This window comes from Rhinatrema bivittatum, chromosome 10 (assembly GCF_901001135.1).
Source record: "Rhinatrema bivittatum chromosome 10, aRhiBiv1.1, whole genome shotgun sequence".
Taxonomy (NCBI): Eukaryota; Metazoa; Chordata; class Amphibia; order Gymnophiona; family Rhinatrematidae; genus Rhinatrema; species Rhinatrema bivittatum.
Window position 1 is genome coordinate 76,179,783 of NC_042624.1, and position 18,322 is coordinate 76,198,104.

The following is an 18,322-nucleotide window of genomic DNA, read 5'->3' on the forward strand; positions in this document are numbered from 1 at the left end:
TTTAATAACCAGCAATCTGCATTATTAAATCATCAGTACTGATTGGTTTGCAAAATTCAAATATAATCTTATCTCTGAGATCTGAATGAGGTTGTTTGACAGAAATAGTGGTATAAATCAGATCTTCTGTGCCACTAAGTTAGTTTCAGCACAGGGGGAAGCTGAAGTCCTGAAGGGGAATGATTCTGATGCTGGGGCCAATAACCCAATCAGATCCTAGAAACATCCACACAAATTAATTCAGTTACAATTCCTATTCATTATCTCTGATCTCCTGTGTGTGTTCATACTTTTTAGAAATAAAATACTGTCTTTGCTTCCACCACTTCCATGGGGAGGAGGCTATTCCTTACATCCACCACCCTATCTATAAAGAAATATTTCCTTCAATTACTTCTGAGTCTACCCCTTTACCTTCATCCCATGATCACTCATTCTAGAGCCTCCTTTCCTTTGACTTATCTCTTGTGCTTGGAAACTTTGGATTTAAATTTAAATGTCTGTCATATCTCCCTTATCCCTACCCCTCTAGGGTATATATGTTTAAATCTTTGTCCTATTATGCTTCAGAATGAAAATCACCGACCTTTCAAAGGTTTGGTCTTTGGCTTTGAAAAGGGGTAACTAGGAACCATTTCTGGCAACTTTGAAGGCTTGGACCCCAAACTTGCCTCTGTACAGAGTTGACTAATTCTGAAACTGGAACACCACCTCTACCAGTACTTTGATTTGGACTAAACATATGCTGATAAACTCATCTACTACTTCTTAGTTCTGTTAGACTAGCCCTGGACTGGTTCTGAAGTGCAAGAAGCCTAAAACTCTTTGACCCCCCCCCCCCCCCACCACACAGCCAGAAACATGAGATACTCATGCTCAAAACTATTTTAAACAAAATTCAAATAAATATTTGATTTTTGTATTGAGAAAAATACCCCGAAAGGTTTCTAGAAGGTCTCTGTTTTATGTAAAAGATGAGGGGGGATTAGAGATACTAGATCAGATGTAATATTAGAAAATATTGCCTGTTTAGTAAAGCTTTTCTTATTTTATTAACCAATCTTGGGAAATTGCTGCTTTCCTAGCGTGTAGCCAGATGGACTCAGGACCAATGGGTATAGTGCTCTTCTGCTAGCAGATGGGAGACTGAGTCAGATTTCAAAGCTGACATCACTCTAGATATACCCTTGCAGTAACCTCAGCTCTTCAGTATCTCTCAGTCTCCTAGCAGATGTGGACACTATCCCACACACTAAAATAGTGTTAAAAATTACAGCAAAGAAGAAACAAAATTTACCTTAAAGAAGATTGAGCCCTGCTCTCCTGCGGTGATACCTAAGGGTCCCTCTCCCAGTTGAGAATTCCTGAGGTGATCTCAGCTATCCCTCAGAGGTGCGCCTTGGTCCGGTAGCCAGTTCCCGGCGTGGACTTAGCCCCTAGGGTGGCTGAAAGGCAGCGGGTGCAGAACAGAGCGCAGCGGTGAAGGTAATTCCCTCACCCCCTGCAGCTGGAGACCGTCCGGCCCACGATCGGTAAGTGCAGAGACCAGATAAGAAAAAATCTTTAAATTCAGGTCTCCAGTCTCCAGAACTTGGATTGCCGTACCAAATTCGTCTTCCGGCAAGGTTAAAAGGGAGTACCGATCGGGTTGAGCAGCCTTGGTTGGGCTAGGCCTTGATCCGGTGCAAGGGTCCACACACGTGTGGAGAGCCTCGGGGGGGGGGGCGCCATCTTACGCAAGGGGTCGTCGGTGCCATCTTCCCTTCTCAGCCAGCGGGACACGCAGGGCAGGCCAGTCAGCTGATGCGCCTAACTTGCACGCGTCCAATACAGATGAGCACAGCTGCGCGCATAACCACATGCACGACCGAGCACACAACTACACACATAGCTGCGTTTACAGCTACACGTGCACATTCAAGCTGGAGGCAATGGCATCGGTGCCCAAGAAAACCAGAAGGCACTCTTTGGTGCAGCCTGAATTGGAGTCCTGCCTGTGTCAACATTGCGAAGAAGCCCAAGGGGAACCAAAGCCTGGTACCTTACTGTTGGGAGATGGTTCCGGAACTACCGATGATAGCTCCCCGTATCTATGCATCTCAGAGATGGCTTCCCCACAGGAGGTCTCCTCTGGGGCCCCTACTCAGACTCCCTCTGGGATTAACATGGACCCAGGGACCTTCTCCTGGTTGGAATTCTTCCAGGGCCTGCAAGCCTTCATTCAGGCACAATCAGCTCCAACTGCGCCCCGGGTTCAAACCCTGCCGGAAGCACAAGATCCTCCTGGCCCTGCTCGGATGCCTGGAGATATGCCTCGCCTAACCAAGAACTTCCCTGACAGGGATCCAGACACCTCAGATGATGAGGGTGACTCCTGGAAGAAGGAGAAATCTCTCCAGGAATGGAACCATACCAAACTATGCTTCGCTTCTTCCACAAGGATGAATTACCAGCCCTTGTTTCCCAGACTCTAAAGACGCTGGGTATTCCAGGCATGGACACTATGGTGGAACCAAAGAAGAACCCCATTTTGGTGTCCCTTCGTAAGGCCTCATGCTACTTCCCAATGATGGAAGCCATCCAGGAACTGATTGTCCTGGAGTGGGATGCCCCGGAGGCCAGCTGCAAAGGGGGTTGAGCCTTGGAAGCTCTATACCCTCTAGAGCCAGCGACCAAGGAGCGCCTGCGTTTCCCGAAAGTGGACGCTATGGTCTGTGCCATCTCAAAGCGAACAACAATTCCCGTTGAGGGAGGGGCTACATAAGAACATAAGAAAATGCCATACTGGGTCAGACCAAGGGTCCATCAAGCCCAGCATCCTGTTTCAAACTGTGGCCAATCCAGGCCATAAGAACCTGGCAAGTACCCAAAAACCTAAGTCTATTCCATGTTACCATTGCTAATGGCAGTGGCTATTCTCTAAGTGAACTTAATAGCAGGTAATGGACTTCTCCAAGAACTTATCCAATCCTTTTTTAAACACCACTATACTAACTGCACTAACCATATCCTCTGGCAACAAATTCCAGAGTTTAATTGTGCGTTGAGTAAAAAAGAACTTTCTCCGATTAATTTTAAATTTGCCCCATGCTAACTTCATGGAGTGCCCCCCCTAGTCTTTCTACTATCCGAAAGAGTAAATAACCGATTCACATCTACCTGTTCTAGACCTCTCATAATTTTAAACATCTCTATCATATCCCCTCTCAGCAGTCTCTTCTCCAAGCTGAAAAGTCCTAACCTCTTTAGTGTTTCCTCATAGGGGAGCTGTTCCATTCCCCTTATCATTTTGGTAGCCCTTCTCTGTACCTTCTCCATCGCAATTATATCTTTTTTGAGATGCGGTGACCAGAATTGTATACAGTATTCAAGGTGCGGTCTCACCATGGAGCATTGAAGGATACTTAGGACAGACAATTGGAATCCATCCTTAAGCAGGCTTTGATGCAACGGCGATGACACTGCAGATTGCTTCCTGCTGCGCGCTGGTGGCATGCTCCTGCTTGCTCCTCTTGAGAGGCAAATTACTCCGGAACATATACTGGTGAGACGATGGAACCTGCAGCAGCCTTCCTGATGGACGCAAGCTCAGACCTGGTGCGCACCTCAGCCAGCGGCATAGCCTCGGTAGTGGCAGCCAGAAGACAACTATGGCTATGGAATTGGTCTGCGAACGCGACATCTAAAGCGAATCTCTCAAAAATGCCCTTTAAAGGATCTCTCTTGTTCGGAAGCGAATTGGAGAAGCTAGCCAGCAAATGGGGCGAATCCCCAGTGCCTCTCCCAGAAGAAACAAGGACAGTGCGGCTACTTGGACCTTAAGTGACAACCCCTTCTTCATACCATCCTGTAGGAACTCCAGAATCATGGAAATCTTGGCTGTCTGCTGGATTATCCCACAGCCCTCGCACCAAGCTTCGAATACGCTCCAGATCAGTATGTAAGACAGGGATGTGGAGAACCTGCGCGCTCGGAGCAGGGTGTCAATCACGGCCTTTGAGTAACTGTGCTTCTTCAGGCGAGTCCTGGAACTGCGAGTTCCTGTAGAGTCTGTCCTGCTTCAGAGCCGAAGTGGAGGATATCTGGCTATCAGCCCATCCGGATCTGACCCTCTTCCTGCAGGGTGTTAAACAACTCAGACCACCTCTGAAGTGGCTGGTGCCTCTATGGAATCTCAATCTAGTATTAGACTTCCTAGCTGGGGAGTCCTTCAGACCAACATGTGGTCTGTCCTACGCCTCTTAACGTTGAAGACTGTATTCCTGGTGGCAATATGTTCAGCTCGTTGCATCTCCAAACTACAGGCACTATCCTGCCTGGAACCGTTCCTTAGGTTCACACCTGGAACTGTACAGCTGCGCACTGTCCTCCTCCTTCCTACCGAAAGTGGTTTCCAAGTTTCACTTGAACCAAACCATCTCATTACCATCTCCGGATGAGCATAAGGACTCGGAAGACTCACGCCTTCTTCGCCATCTAATTGTCGGCAGACTCCTAGTATGGTATCTGGAAAGATTGGAACCGGTGCGCAAAATGGATCACTTGTTCGTCCTTCACAACAGGAAGAAACAAGGAGAAGCGGCCTCGCGGGCGACCATAGCCCACTGGATCAAGGAAGTAATCAAGGCAGCCTGCATAGAGGCTGGGAAGCCCTTATCACTACAGGTTAAGGTTCAATCTATGAGGGCCCAGGCAGTTTCTTGGGCAGAAACCAAGCTGTCGCCCACTGCGATCTGTCGGGCGGCAACATGGTCCTCCATACACACCTTCTCCAGGTTCTACCGCCTGGATGTTCAAGCCCGAGAAGACGCAGCCTTCGTAAGGGCAGTACTAAGTAGGCCACTGGCAGCCTCCCGCCCTGTCCGGGAGTAGCTTTTGTACATCCCATTGGTCCTGGGTCCATCTGACTACACGCTAGGAAATGGAGAAATTACTTACCTGATAATTTCGTTTTCCTTAGTGTAGACAGATGGACTCAGCATCCCACCCACGACTGCCCCAGAAAAGGAGAACCTCGGATAGCAAACCTCGAGACTAAGCAAATACGGGTAAGCCGTGGCCTACCCCTAGTTCAAGACGCCCACAGTTTGTCCGGTGTCGGCGTTAATTGGTTGAGTGCACTGGTGGTCTCCAGTTTGGAAATTAGTTGAACCAGTTCAAGTTTTAATCAAGTTTAATCAAGTTATTTAAGCAAAGATATATCCACAATGGCTTTTCGAAGAGAATACTGAAGAGCTGAGGTTACTGCAGGGGTATATCTAGAGTGACGTCCGCTTTGAAATCTGACTCAGTCTCCCATCTGCTAGCAGAAGAGCACTATACCCATTGGTCCCGAGTCCATCTGTCTACACTAAGGAAAATGAAATTATCAGGTAAGTAATTTCTCCAATACTACTTAAAGTGAAAATGGGAAAAGAAAATGGATGGCCTTTACCATAAGACTGAAAAATAACTAGCTCCCTAAAAGGGAAAAATGACTTCATTGAAAGCTGGGATCCTTTCATGGATATATTGAGAAGGGAAAGTGAAATAGGAAATATCGGCATCTAGATCAAATCTGACTAGTGTAAGTTGAATGGTTCCAACTTGAGTTAAGGTTGTTTAATTTTGTAGATCTGTGCAGTGATCTGGTAATACTCTACTCCATAAGAGTTAAAGGAGATGTAATGGTATTGAAGATGTATGTACTGATGTTAACATGTTACTTGGTTAAAAAAGTAATAAAGACTGAGTAATTAAAAACAAAAGATTGACATTCATTCGAATGCCTGTCTGATATAAAGTACACTTCTGTGACAAAGACTTGTTAGCACGCCTCCATTAATAAATTACTAGTCAGTTTGTTGTCGAATACTGTCATTTTTTTTAAAGCATTTGATTCTGATGCTGTTAATCATTTGTAATATTTTTTTTTTTTAAGTGCTCTCTTGCTTGCCACAAAAAATGCCTAGAAACATTGGCCATTCAGTGTGGACACAAAAAACTTCATGGGAGGCTTCATTTGTTTGGCGTGGAATTTGTTCAAGCTGCTGCTAATGCTCCAGATGGCATTCCTTTTATCATCAAAAAATGTACCTCTGAAATAGAGAACAGAGCTCTAAATGTCAAGGTATGTACACTTTTATTTAAAACACTTTTAAGTGTAGTGATAAGTTAAATACTAGCACTTCTTAATCTAGCCAGCCTTTGTTATATTTGTCTAATCCTTAATCCAAAGCCTTTCAAAGCAGAATTGATATTTTCTGATTTTTTTTTTTTTTTTTTTTTGCTTTGTTTTTTGTTTGCAGAGATACTAGGTTTAAAGGTTTTAATGATGCCTAACTATACCAGGAAGAACCAGAGTAAATTGAATGTCTGCTGCAATGATTCTGATCATAATCCCAGGCAGGCCTTGCCTTTTACCTGAAAAGGATGAATATAGCTTAAATAAATGTATAGGAAGATAAAAATCCTTATCCTTTATTCTTGGGGTCTCAGCTATTTCAATAATTTTCCTTTGTATTCAACTGGGGTCTATAGCATATGACAGGAGGTAGTTTGGGTGGACTAGATGAGCCTCATAATCCTTACCTGCCATCATACTGTTCTATGTTTCAGTGTTTTATTTGATAAGAACTATATTATTTAAAGAACAATGAAATATAGACAGAACTGTGACCATTTCCAAAAGCCTTAAACTATAAGGGACTGGAGGTACTACTAGGGGAAATCATATCTGAATTTTGAACACAGAGCAAAGTGGAGACTAATTGTTTTGGTGCCAAAGTAAAGATAAAAAAAAAATGTCTTGGAAGTTTGACTATAGGTGTTTACAGTAATTCTCACTCATGTCAGCATTGTAATATTGTGACGTACTTTCCCTAAACCCAACACATTCTGTAACTAGAAATCAGCATATGTATAATCACTATTGTCATGTTTCAGGCAACAAGTTAAAAGATTGTCCCGAGAACTAAAGTATAGCCATGAAGTCCTAGGCAATTGCCAGATGTTTCAGTGCTCAGCTTTGCCGAAACAACTTGTGCTATACTTTGACTGATAAAGCCAGTTAAGATTTAACTCTTAATATGCAAGCTGGCTTTCAGCAAATATTTTATTTATTTATTTATTTAAAAGCTTTTACTATACCGACATTTGTAGGTCACATCACGCCGGTTTACAAAAAACTGAAGCAGGCAGAAATTACAATAAACACGGTGGGGGTAGGAGGAGCAGGCGAGAAGGGGGAGAGGGGGGCAAGGGGCAAGAGCAGCTGGAAAGATAAAGGACAGGCGAGTGAGAAGTGACAGGAATGAACAATAAAAGAACAGTAAGAGGAACAGTATATCTGTAACTGTATTCTTAAAAGATAACGTAAGAGGCAAAAAACATATTTACATAATTTACAATATTTGCTTGGGACGTCTCCATGGCGGACGGAGGACAGAAGAGAGGGAGAGAGGGGGGGAGCGGTAAGAGAAATTGGTAGGAGGGGTAACACCTCGAAGGCAGCCGGGGTGTAAAGATAGGATGGGAGGAAAGGGAGGGGGAGAGGGAGGAGCGAGTAGGAAGGAGGACGGCCGCAGATGTAGAGGGAGAAGAGGGCTATGTTTGACTAACTTCTGGAAAGGCTTGCCTGAAGAGCCATGTCTTAATGCCTTTTTTGAAGGCATGTAAGGAGGGCTCAAGACGTAGATGGGGAGGCAGTGAATTCCAGAGGGTGGGGCCGGCTATGGTGAAAGCTCTTTCTCTGGTATTGGTAAGGTGTGCGGTTTTGAGGGGTGGGGTGTGCAGGGTGCCTGCGAGGCTAGTTCTAGTGGGGCGATTAGAAGTACGGAAGCGTGGCATGTCCTTGAGCCATGCAGAGTTGTTTTTATGCAGGGCATTATGCAGGATGGTGAGGATTTTGTATTAAATGCGGAAAGGGATTGGTAGCCAGTGCAGGTCCTTAAGTATAGGGGTTATGTGTTCAGTCTTGCGGGTATTGGTTGTAATTCTTGCCATGGCATTCTGTAGGATTTGTAGGGGTTTGATGGTGGAATGAGGGAGGCCTAACAGAAGGGAGTTGCAATAGTCGAGTTTGGAAAGGATGGTCGTCTGCAGGACTAATCAGAAATCTTGGGCATGGAGGAGTGGCTTCAGTTTTTTAAGAATATGGAGTTTGTAGAAGCCTCCTTTTAGTAGGGACTTAATGTGAGGTTTAAAGTTGAGGTGTTGGTCTAATAGGACTCCTAGGTCTCTTACAGAGGGTAAAGGTGAGTGGGTTGGAGCGGGGGTGGAATCATTGGGGAGGGTTGTGTACTCAGGTTGATTGGAGATGATGAGGATTTCAGTTTTTGCTGCATTGAGTGCAAGGTGGAGGTTGGCTAATAGGGAGTTAATGGCAGAAAGGCAGGATTCCCAATATTGTAGGGAAGCCTTTTGTTTGAATGGGGATGAGGATTTGCACATCGTCTGCATACAGGAAAAAGTTCAGGCCTAGGGTCAGATAGGAGGTGGCAGAGGGGGAGAAGAAAGATATTGAAAAGTGTGGAGGATAGGGAAGATCCTTGGGGGACACCTTGTGTCAGTGGGATGTGTGAGGATGTACACTTGTCAATTTGTACAAAGTATTCTCTGTGGGTGAGATAGGAGGAGAACCAGGATAGTGCAGTGTCAGAGATGCCTATTTCAGCCAGCCGGGAAAGAAGAATTTGGTGGTTGACTGTGTCAAAGGCTGCGGAGATATCAAGGATGGCAAGGAGGTATGATTTACCTTGGTCCATGCCTATGAGGATGGAGTCAGAGATGGCTAGGAGGAGATTTTCAGTGTTGCGATCTTTACGGAAGCCAAATTGTGAGGGATGGAGGATTTTGTGGTCCTCGAAGTCTGTGAGTTGGATGTTAACTACCTTCTCAAGGATCTTGGAGATGGGCCTGTAGTTTGCTGGGTCATTGGGGTCGAGGTTGGGTTTTTTAAGAAGGGGTTTGACCACAGCGAGTTTAAGGGGATCTGGAACTTTGCCGAAGGTGAGTGAGCAGTTAATTATGTTAGCTAAGGGTTTAGCAATGGTGGTGGGTATGGCGAGGAGGGTGTTTGAGGGGATAGTGTCTGCTATGTGAGAGGCAGGTTTCATCTTTTTTAGGATAGTTTCTATCTCTAGGGTGGAAGTGAGGTCGAGGGATCCAAGGCACTGATGACTGGTGTTATTAGGGAGAGGGGAAGTAGGGGAGGGCTTGGTGGGGAGACGTAGGAGGATGCTGTTGATTTTGCTCTGGAAGTACTGTGCGATTTCTTCGCATTTTGTATTGTTGTTTTCTCCATTGGAGGCAGGGGTGGGGGACTTCGTGAGATTCGCAACATAGGAGAATAGGGCATTAGAGTTGAATTGGTAGCTATGAATTCTGGATGAGTAGAAATCTCATTTGGCTTGAAGGGTAGCTTGACGGTAGTTGTGTAGAGTCTGCTTGTACACTGCTTTATGTGCAGGGGAGGGTTGTCTACGCCAGATGCGTTCCTTGGATCGGAGGTCTTGCTTAGTCTTTTTTAATTCATTGGTGTACCAAGGTTTTTTTTCTCTAGATGAGAGGGGGATTTCTTTATGTACCATTGGGCAGAGTTCATCAGCTATGGTGGCGGTGATGTTATTCCATGATTGTAAGGCTGCATCTGGGTTAGAGAGGTCAAGGTTCTTGGTTGCTTTATCAAGCGCTAGGGCAGAGCTTTCCAAACTTTTCATGTTGGTGACACACCTTTTAGACAAACATAATTTCAGACACAGTAATTCAGTCTACTAGCAAACCAGAGGTTAAAGGTTAAATGAACAAAATGTATTTTGACAATTTATGTATGTTTCCTTAAATATATACATATATTTTTGTGGATTACATAATGTTACACCCATACTGACCTCCAGGCATGCACACATTCATTCTCACACCGCTCCCCTCCCCACCCCCCAGGCATGCACACATTCATTCTCACACACACACATACACCACACACAGGCAGGCACTTATTCTCACACACACAGACCCCAGGAAGACACCCATTCGTTCTCATACACAGATACAGCCTCAGGCAGGCACCCATACATTCACACATATACATCCCCAGGCAGACTCCTATTCATACACTTGCACACACTGAAGGCAGCCCCCCCCCCCCCCGCCTCTTTCTTTTGTCAACAACCTCAGAGCCTCTCTCATTCCTCTGCTACTGCTGTCACTGCTACCATGTGGATATCTGGGGAGGTGCTGATTGCTGCTACTGGCACTTAAGCCTGTTATGCTGCCTCCTCTGTACAGGCCCCGTGGTACTAAATATTTGCAGGCTTCCACTTCCTCCATGCCGATCTCGTACATCGCGAGATCCGCATAGAGAAAGTGCTACTCTTGCACATTCCCAAAGATAACATATGCCAATCACTAAAAAGTAATTGTTTTTATCTTTGCTGTCTGATCTTAGTTTTCTAATCGATTGGTCACAGGCTTTTTTTCCCACCTTCCCTTTCTTGTTTTTTTGCCAATTCCTTTTACAGCATCTTTTTTTTTTCTATTTCTTTTCTCTCCATCTGCCTTCTTCCCTCAAACACACAATCAGGTTCTCATTCTCACAGTGGCCCTGCTACCGGATTTCCTCCTCTTCTCGGGCCACCGCGACGTGGGATATGCGGCGGCCCATTAATGCTGCTCTTCTTCTGTAAACGGCAGATGCTCCTCCTCCTTCCTGCCCACACGGCTCCGGCAACTTTTTTCTTCCGGGGCTGCGCAGGCAGGAAGGAGGAGGAGTGAATGTGACCCTTTTCTTCAGGCCGTGGTGAGGTAAGCTCCACCACGGCCCCACCAATCTTCCTGCTTCCGCCGGCCCTGCTGCTATGTGGACTGGGTGACACACCTTCAAACTGCAGGCGACACACTAACGTGTCGTGACACACAGTTTGGAAAGCTCTGCGCTAGGGTAAGTTCCTCTGAGCAAGGTTTGCGAAAGGATATGGTTTTGTTCTGTGTTTGTGAAGTCTCAGCAGTGATGTTGGTGGTAAGGAGGGCATTGATGATGAAGTGGTCTGACCAAGGGATGGGGGTAGCTGTAGTGGGAGTACTGAGATGTGGGAGTTAACAAAGAGGAGGTCAAGGGTGTGACCTGCTCTGTGGGTGGGTATTGTGATAAGCTGTCTGAAACCTAAGGCTTTGAGAGTGATCAAGAGGGTTTCACAGGCAGGAGTTGTCGGGCTGACGTCTACATGGAGATTAAAATCACCGAGTATGATAGGGCAGTTGGGCTTAAGGTTGTCAGTGATAAATTCTATGAGGGGGGAGGGGTCATGATCGAGTACGCCAGGTGGGGCATAAATAAGGCATACCTGAAGAAATGTGGATTTGAAAAGCCCTATCTCTAGTTTGGGAGGGGATTGGGACGGTTGTAGCTTAAGGTTAAGGTGTTTTTTGGCTGCTAAGAGTAAACCTCCACCTCTTTTTTTTTTTTTTGGGTCTCGGGATGGAGAAGATGTCGTAGGTCTGTTGGGGGAGTTGGTAGTGGTCTTATGCTTTTATAGAAACATAGAAATGACAGCAGAAGAAGATCAAATGGCCCATCCAGTCTGCCCAGCAAGCTTTCACACTTGTTTTTTTTTCTCATACTTATCTTATTACTCTTGGCCCTTAGTAACCTTTTGGTTCTATTTCTCTTCCACCCCCGCCATTAATATAGAGAGCAGTGCTGGACCTGCATCTAAGTGAAGTATCTAGCTTAATTGGTTAGGGGTAGTAACTGCCGCAATAAGCAAGCTACTCCCACGCTTATTTGTTTACCCAGCCTGTGCAGTTCAGTCCTTGTTGGTTGTCTGAATATAAATCCACTTTTCTAAGCAGTGAACTGCGCTGCATATGTATTTCAAGTGAAATATCACTGTAACAAGCAAGCTACTCCCTGCTGTTTTGTGAATGCAAATCCTTTTTTCCACATTTCCTCTTGCTGTTTAAGTATAGAGCAATGTTGGAGTCGCATTAACCTTGTGTATGTTTATTGAATTAAGGGTATTATCTCCAGGTAGTAGCCGTCATTCCCGCAAGCCATCCTCTCTTCATTCACATCCTCTAGACTTTATGGATCCACAGTGTTTATCCCATGCCCCTTTGAAGTCCTTCACAGTTTTGGTCTTCACCACTTCCTCCGGAAGGGCATACCAGGCATCCACCACCCTCTCCATGAAGAAATACTTCCTGACATTGGTTCTGAGTCTTCCTCCCTGGAGCTTCAAATCGTGACCCTTGGTTCTGCTGATTTTTTTTCCAACGGAAAAGGTTTGTCGTTGACTTTGGATCATTAAAACCTTTTCAAGTATCTGAAAGTCTGTATCATATCATCTCTGCTCCTCCTTTCCTCCAGGGTGTACATATTTAGATTCTTCAGTCTCTCCTCATAAGTCATTCGATGAAGACCATCCACCTTTTTGGTCGCCCTTCTCTGAACTGCCTCCATCCTGTCTCTGTGCCTTCGGAGATACGGTCTCCAGAACTGAGCACAGTACTCCAGGTGAGGCCTAACCAAGGACCTGTACAAGGGGATAATCACTTCCCTTTTCTTACACGATATTCCTCTCTCTATGCAGCCCAGCATTCTTCTGGCTTTAGCTATCGCCTTGTCACATTGTTTTGCTGACTTCAGATCGTTACACTATCACCCCAAGGTCTCTCTCCTGCTCTGTGCACATCAGCCCTTCATCCCCATCGAATACAGTTCTTTCGGATTTCCACACCCCATATGCATGACTCTGCACTTCTTGGCATTGAATCTCAGCTGCCATATTTTCGACTACTCTTCCAGCTTCCTTAAATCCTGTCTCATCTCCATTCCTTCCGGCGTGTCCACTCTGTTGCAAATCTTAGTGTCATCCGCAAAAAGATAAATCTTACCTTCTATCTCGTTCGCTATATCGCTCACATAGATATTGAACAGGACCGGTCCCAACACCGATCCTTGCGGCACTCCGCTTAACACAGCTCTCTCTTCCATTTTGTGCTCATGAGCTTGAAGCTTGCAGACTTCAAATTAGAGCAAGGGGGGAGGGATGTGTAGGCAGAAACTGCCTAACACCCCACAAGCCTGTATTTTCTTTAAGCTGTACTGTATGTCTCTTTTCTTATCAAAAATATGCAGTGCTCCCTAACAAGCTATATGCAAGCACCATAATGTCTGTTTCTTACATCCTCATTCACCATTTTAAGAGCATACTTTTACCATCATATCTTGTAGTAACTTCTAATCATACTTTTCACACATACATGGGGCCTTTCCCATACATGTGTCACCTCACACTGAGTGCCCTTCTGCATTCTACTGTACAGATATTACAGGAATTCAAGATGGGTTTTTTTTGAATCAACAGCTGTATGCTCATTCTGGTATGGTTGCAGCTGAAGCAATTACACAATTTCTGAACACTGTGCAGTTACTGTGGCTTCCTGTGGAGCCTAAAGCTCAATTGGGGTGTCCAATAAAAGCATTTAAAACTGAGCAGACCATAAAATCTTTAGCAATGTAAAAGAGTTCAGGCCCAGATGGATTCCTGTGAGGATATTATCTTTGTTTCAGAGAAGACTTTGTTCCTTTTTTACAAGAGCTTTTCAATTTTTTTGGCACTCCTAATTCTTCCTGGGGGAATTTACTGGATGCTTATATAACTTTGATTCCCAAACCAGGGAAGATCCATTGCTTGCTACAGCTTTGGATGGAGCACTTGTTACCTATATTGATCGGCCCAAATCAGACTGGATAGTTGATACTAGATAGTTGATGAATATAGTTCAGATGGCCAATACATTTAAAATTCCTGGTGCCATTTTATCCCTAGATGCAGATAAAGCGTTTGACCGGATATCCTGGCAATATTTATTTATGATCTTACGCCACTTTGGCTTGCCTGAACAGTTAATCAGTTGGATATCTGCATTGTATAAGCACCTAAAGCCTAGATACTGGTGAATGGGTCTACTTCTGATCCATTTGGTATATTTAGAGGGACTAGGCAGGGGTGCCCATTCTCTTCTTCCTTATTCAATTTGGCCCTTGAACCACTGGCACAAGGAATCTGAGAATCCATGGAAATTCATGGTTTTTAAGTCTGGGTCTGTTTCTCATAAAATCTCCTTATTTGGCGGATGACACCTTGTTATATATTATGTGACCAGAAACATCAGACCCTGCTGCTGTTTCACTCCTGGAGAAATATGGAGCTTTGTCTGGTTAGAAAGTTAACTACACTAAGTCTCTTCTGTTGTGTTTAAGGCCTAGGGGCCCTCCTCAGTCCTTTTGAGGGAATTTCTCCATAGTGGACAATAGAATTACTTATTTTGGTATAGTGGTGACTATGAATTTAGCAGACTTATACAAGCTAATCTACCCCAAGATAACTTATGGAATTACATAAATTATATATTGATTTGAATCAATGGACTGACTCTCTTCTCTTCTGCAGAGAGCCTACTTGGTCACAAATAGTAGTCCTCCCACAATTCCTATACCTTTTTCAGCACATACCCTGTAATATTCCTCAGAAGGTGTTTAGAAACCTTTTTTTTTTTTTTTTCCTATTTAGCCTCAAGATTAGTGAGTATCAAAGACTGTTGGCATATCTTAATCCACCTAGCTGGGTATCGTTGAAGAGTTCATAATTGGGGAACCTTACGTTAACTTCACTGCTTCCTTTTATTATGCTAAGATAGATCGGTCAAACCCCATTGTGTCACATACCTATAGAGTTTGGTATACTGCTAATAAGTTATTAGGCTGCCGAAGCAAGGGATTGTCCCCTATTTCAAGCCTTCAGGGTAACTTGGTCCTATCCCATATTACATTCTCTCTGGATTTGAAGGCCTGGGGTCAGGAGTGATTGCGATTTTTAGACCAGATTTGGGTAGAAGGTCAGTTTAGGAGTTTCGGGGACCTTCAAGCTGAATTTTATGGTCCAGAACATACATATGTTTTTTCACAATTGCAAAGAGCTATAATGTGGCACCCAGAGCATGGCAAGGTGTTGTCAACACACAGGACTGGAGTCCTTACTGATCTTGCCTGGGTTTCAAAAACATTTGATCTCGAGTAAGTATATTTTCTTGATGGATGGAATATTTGACCCAGAGACATGTTCCAAAATGTTAAAAACCTTGAAACGTACCCCGCCTGGTTTCCTCCCCAGACATAGCCAGTGATGAAACAGACTTTGTTTCAAAACATAACATTTATTAATTAGCTTAGAGATCCTATAAGAGCTGGCAGGATTTGTTTATTTCATGCATGCATACAAAGTTAAAATAGAGAAATCTATAAGGAAATCAAGAACCATTAGAGAAAAATGGAATGAGGATTTAGCATTAAATTTGAATGAAGATGACTGGAAATATATTTGAGATTTGACTCTTAAACTGTCTCGCTGTAATAAGGTCTGGGAGTTAATGTTCCACCTGCTATATAGAACATAGATATCCCCTTTTTTCTCTAAATTTAGTGATTCTAGCTCTTTATGCTGTCGGGGGTGTAGAGAATCCACTTCTCATTTTCATATGTGGTGGGAAATATTTTATTGTAAGTAACTTTTGGCAACAGGTAGAGACATTGACTAGAAGAAATACTGGGTCAGCCTCTCCAATTCTCTGCCTCTTTGTGAGTGTTGGGTAAATGGGGTGATATCAATTTGAGTAAACCTGCTAAATCCCTTGGTGTTCATATGCTACATGCTGCCTGTATCATGATCGCATACTATTGGAAGTAGACTCCCTTAATTGCACACTGGAGGTCTGTATTAGCGGACTTTGCTATAATTGAAAAAGTCTCCTTCTCGCTCCTTAATAGGCCGGAAGCTTATGACAACATATAGATGATCCAATGGCAGTGAGTGATATTTTGGGGCGTTATCTTTGCTATTACCACTGTCAATGTCTCTGTTCTTTTATATTTTCAATATATTTATAAATGATCTGGAAAGAAATACGACGAGTGAGATAATCAAATTTGCAGATGACACAAAATTGTTCAGAGTAGTTAAATCACAAGCAGATTGTGATAAATTGCAGGAAGACCTTGTGAGACTGGAAAATTAGGCATCCAAATGGCAGATGAAATTTAATGTGGATAAGTGCAAGGTGATGCATATAGGGAAAAATAACCCATGCTATAATTACACAATGTTGGGTTCCATATTAGGTGCTACAACCCAAGAAAGAGATCTAGGCGTCATAGTGGATAACACATTGAAATCGTCGGTTCAGTGTGCTGCAGCAGTTAAAAAAGCAAACAGAATGTTGGGAATTATTAGAAAGGGAATGGTGAATAAAACAGAAAATGTCATAATGCCTCTGTATCGCTCCATGGTGAGACCGCACCTTGAATACTGTGTACAATTCTGGTCGCCGCATCTCAAAAAAGATATAATTGCGATGGAGAAGGTACAGAGAAGGGCTACCAAAATAAGGGGAATGGAACAGCTCCCCTATGAGGAAAGACTAAAGAGGTTAGGACTTTTCAGCTTGGAGAAGAGACGGCTGAGGGGGGCATATGATAGAGATGTTTAAAATTATGAGAGGTCTAGAATGGCCAGATGTGAATCGGTTATTTACTCTTTCGGATAATAGACTAGGGGGCACTCCATGAAGTTAGCATGGGGCACATTTAAAACTAATCGGAGAAAGTTCTTTTTTACTCAACGCACAATTAAACTCTGGCATTTGTTGCCAGAGGATGTGGTTAGTGCAGTTAGTATAGCTGTGTTTAAAAAAGGATTGGATAAGTTCTTGGAGGAGAAGTCCATTACCTGCTATTAAGTTCACTTAGAGAATAGCCACTGCCATTAGCAATGGTAACATGGAATAGACTTAGTTTTTGGGTACTTGCCAGGTTCTTATGGCCTGGATTGGCCACTGTTGGAAACAGGATGCTGGGCTTGATGGACCCTTGGTCTGACCCAGTTTGGCATTTTCTTATGTTCTTATGTTCTTACTTTTATATTATTTTTATTTCTTTGTTGAAAAGGGTTATGACAGGATATCCCACTTCGTTTCATATTTATGATTTTGCTGCTTAAGATATTGTTCGATTGCGTCCTCTTTGCAATTTCTTGTATTGCATCCCAAATAGAGAGAGATGAAAAAAATGGAAAATCTTATCCACACAGTTTACCAGTTATCCAACCAAGCATCAGTATGAGCCAGGACCTTCATGAGAATATTAAGTGACAAGGCAATGTGCAATTTGAACATGAGACAAGCCCCATAGTTTAAGAAGTCTGAATCAACATATATAACAAATGTCTTTCAGAATATCACCAAACTGTATATTCACTGCCTATAAAGGAGGAGCCAGCCTTCAAATCTTCTTTAAGGCTAAACGTTTCTTCCTCTGCAAACGCAACTGATATGAACCTCAAATGCATCCACACAAGGCTGGGAAGCCCATCGTAATTCAGTATGCTCACACAGGACTTGGACTATCCAGGATGAGCATTTTTACATAAATATTCTAGAATTGAGAAGAATTTAAAAATCTTGCTTTTTGTATTCAAGAAATGACTGAAAGGAACTGCAGTACAAATCCAGATAGGTAGCCATGTATTACATAATAAATACGGTGGCATGGGATCTCTAAACCTTTGCAAAAGTCTGTGGGAGCCGTGGGAGCGATCTCCTCTCGGGCATTCGGCTGCCAGTAATCAAAATAGTGCCAGTGGCCCTTTGCCCTTACTATGTGACAGGGGCTACCGGTGCCATTGGTCGGCCTCTGTCACATGGTCGGAGCAATGGATGGCCAATGCCATTTTTTAAGATGGCACCAGCCGACCAATGGCACGGTAGCTCCTGTCACATAGTAAGGGCAAAGGGCCACAGGTGTCATTTTGATTACTGGCAGCTGAATGCCCGAGAGGGGGAGATCGCTCCCAGGACCCCCGCTGGACCAGCAGGGACTTCTGGCAAGTCTTGGGGGGGGGGGGGGTCAGGAGGGTGGGGAGTTGTAGTTAATTATTTGAAGGGTTGGGTGGGGGTTTTTTGGTTTTGTTTTTTTTCACGAAATAGCACAATAAAAGTTTTCTGATCTGGGGAGTGGACCGAAATGGCCCTCCCCAGACTAAAAAACAAAATGGGGACAAAAATAAATTATATGCACACCCCATAATGCCGGAAACGGATATAAGACGCCCGGGAACGGAGCCAGTTTAGCACACCATTTTTTTAAAATTCCCCCCCTCTGAACCCTAGGTGCGTCTTATGGTCAGGTGCTTCTTGCGGAGCAAAAAATACAGTTAAAAACTAAAATAAGTAAAATTAGTGGCAAGAAAACCATCTCCTTAATGCTCTTCTAACTTTAAATGGAAAA

At 43.9% G+C, this 18,322-nt stretch overlaps 1 protein-coding gene across 1 annotated transcript in view; it reads left to right on the forward strand.

Annotated features, from left to right (window-relative positions):
• The window catches only part of ARHGAP29 (Rho GTPase activating protein 29), a 291,858-nt gene that overhangs the window by 248,320 nt on the left and 25,216 nt on the right, over positions 1-18,322 (forward strand). The window contains 1 exon segment of the mRNA XM_029617439.1: positions 5,921-6,109. Coding sequence (XP_029473299.1) covers positions 5,921-6,109 — 189 coding nt within the window.